This window comes from Frankliniella occidentalis, unplaced genomic scaffold, assembly GCF_000697945.3.
Source record: "Frankliniella occidentalis isolate FOCC.00 unplaced genomic scaffold, Focc_3.1 Scaffold5, whole genome shotgun sequence".
Taxonomy (NCBI): Eukaryota; Metazoa; Arthropoda; class Insecta; order Thysanoptera; family Thripidae; genus Frankliniella; species Frankliniella occidentalis.
In genome coordinates, this window is record NW_026267135.1 from 953,303 (window position 1) to 955,010 (window position 1,708).

At 46.5% G+C, this 1,708-nt stretch overlaps 1 protein-coding gene across 5 annotated transcripts in view; it reads right to left on the reverse strand.

The window, feature by feature from the left end:
- LOC113214172 (SH2 domain-containing protein 3C) overlaps positions 1–1,708 on the reverse strand; it is a 113,796-nt gene that overhangs the window by 37,097 nt on the left and 74,991 nt on the right. For all 5 annotated transcript variants that reach the window (XM_052269401.1, XM_052269379.1, XM_052269395.1 and 2 more), the window contains one exon: positions 1,441–1,501. In XM_052269401.1, the coding sequence (XP_052125361.1) occupies positions 1,441–1,443 (3 nt within the window). In that variant the 5' untranslated portion in view covers positions 1,444–1,501. The remainder of the gene's footprint in view (positions 1–1,440; positions 1,502–1,708) is intronic.

Below are 1,708 nucleotides of genomic sequence, written 5' to 3' on the forward strand. Positions count from 1 at the left end.
GAGAAAGGGGGGTCTCCACATGCATCTCCTGGTCCACGCCGGAGAGAGGAAGTATAAGTGCACGGAGTGCGACGCCAAGTGTGTGAGCGCCGGCGATCTGCGGTCACATCTCCGAACTCACACGGGAGAGAAGCCTTACGAGTGCGGCGTGTGCCACAAGAAGTTTGCACACAGCAATACGCTGAGTCTGCACCTCCGCACACACACGGGAGAGAGGCCGTACAAGTGCACCGAGTGCGGCAAGACATTCGCGTGCCGGAGAAACATGATGGCCCACCTCCGGAGGCATTTAATGATTTAAAGGCCAAAAAAAAAGAAACACCGCAGAGAAAAACAATGTAACACTTCGTGTAAACTGCGAAACGAACCCGTCAAGAAGAAATGTAAATTATGTATCCTAAATTTGAGGAATTCAGTGGGCAATTTGCGTGGAAATGTTAGTCGTCTTCTGGTCCTTTTTCTTGCGTAGTGTTTATAAGAGTTAGCGTCAGTCCAGTTGGACGGTTTGTAACAGTGTTGAGAGTTTGCCTATTCTGTCAGCCCATATTTTGTCATGACCCCTGCCGCACGGGATGGTATGCCACACAAAGCAACTTTGCATATGAGGGTGTTTACTCTGACCTTCTTGTAGCTGGCTAAATATACCCATTGAAACTTAGATTATAGCCTGTTTTGAATGCTAAGGTTCAATGGTTATTTCCACCTTGAACTATGTTGTCGATGTGGTCGGCTGAATGTGGGCACCGCAGAAAGTTCGTCCAACCACTAGAAGGCTTGGTGGCTTAAATAAAAATATTCTAGATTAGAAAAAAAAAATTATTTTAGAAATTTATTTCATTTAGCTCTCTGTTTTGGCTATACTCAACAGGTGGTCTCCCCGACATGACGCTCTGGCCCCCCGCGTTTACCTAATGTATGATTGAACTGAAATTTCAAATGATTAAACTTATACTTTAAACAGTAGATACCCGTTCTGTATGAGACAGATAGAGATAGACAGATATATTGATATATTGTTATTTTAGGCCCAATAGAAGAAAAAGTTCCACGACAGTCTGTATGACAGTCCTATTAAATTCGGAGTGGGAGGGAGGGAGGGAGGGAGAGAGAGAGGGAGGGAGGGAAGGAGGGAGGGACGGCCCGAGAGAGAGAGAGAGAGACGGGGATAGAGAAGTGAGGAGAAGTAGTGAGATATTAGTTAGCTGGCCGCCGTGCGGCCGTGGCCGTCAGATGGGTGGCCTACCACCACGGCGCTCGGGCTGCACGCCGTTGGGAGGGGAGTGCTCCGAATATGTCCGGCGTAGCTGGCATTTCCAGAGTGGAATTAAAGGGGATTGCACCGGGGTGTTAGTCGGCCGCATGCCTTTTCATTCACTTCTTTGAATTTGGTTTGTTAAGGTTTCGAACTGTTTGCGAACTGCGAACTCTTGTGGGACTTACCATCGTGATGTTACATAGGCTCTTGCTCTGGGTGACGTTGCTGGCGACCAGGATATCCGCCCTGCAAAACAGAAAAAGGTATGCATATAAATAAATGACAAAACAAACTTTTGTTTTTATTTTTCTCCTACACTTTTCATTTGTTTTTGTTGTTTGTGAAACCGATCATCCCCTCCGCAAAGTACGCGCTCGAGGGGATATACACGACAGCGCGCGCAAAAGTAAAAGTAAAACAAAAATCCGAAATGCAGAGTGATGTTGAACAACA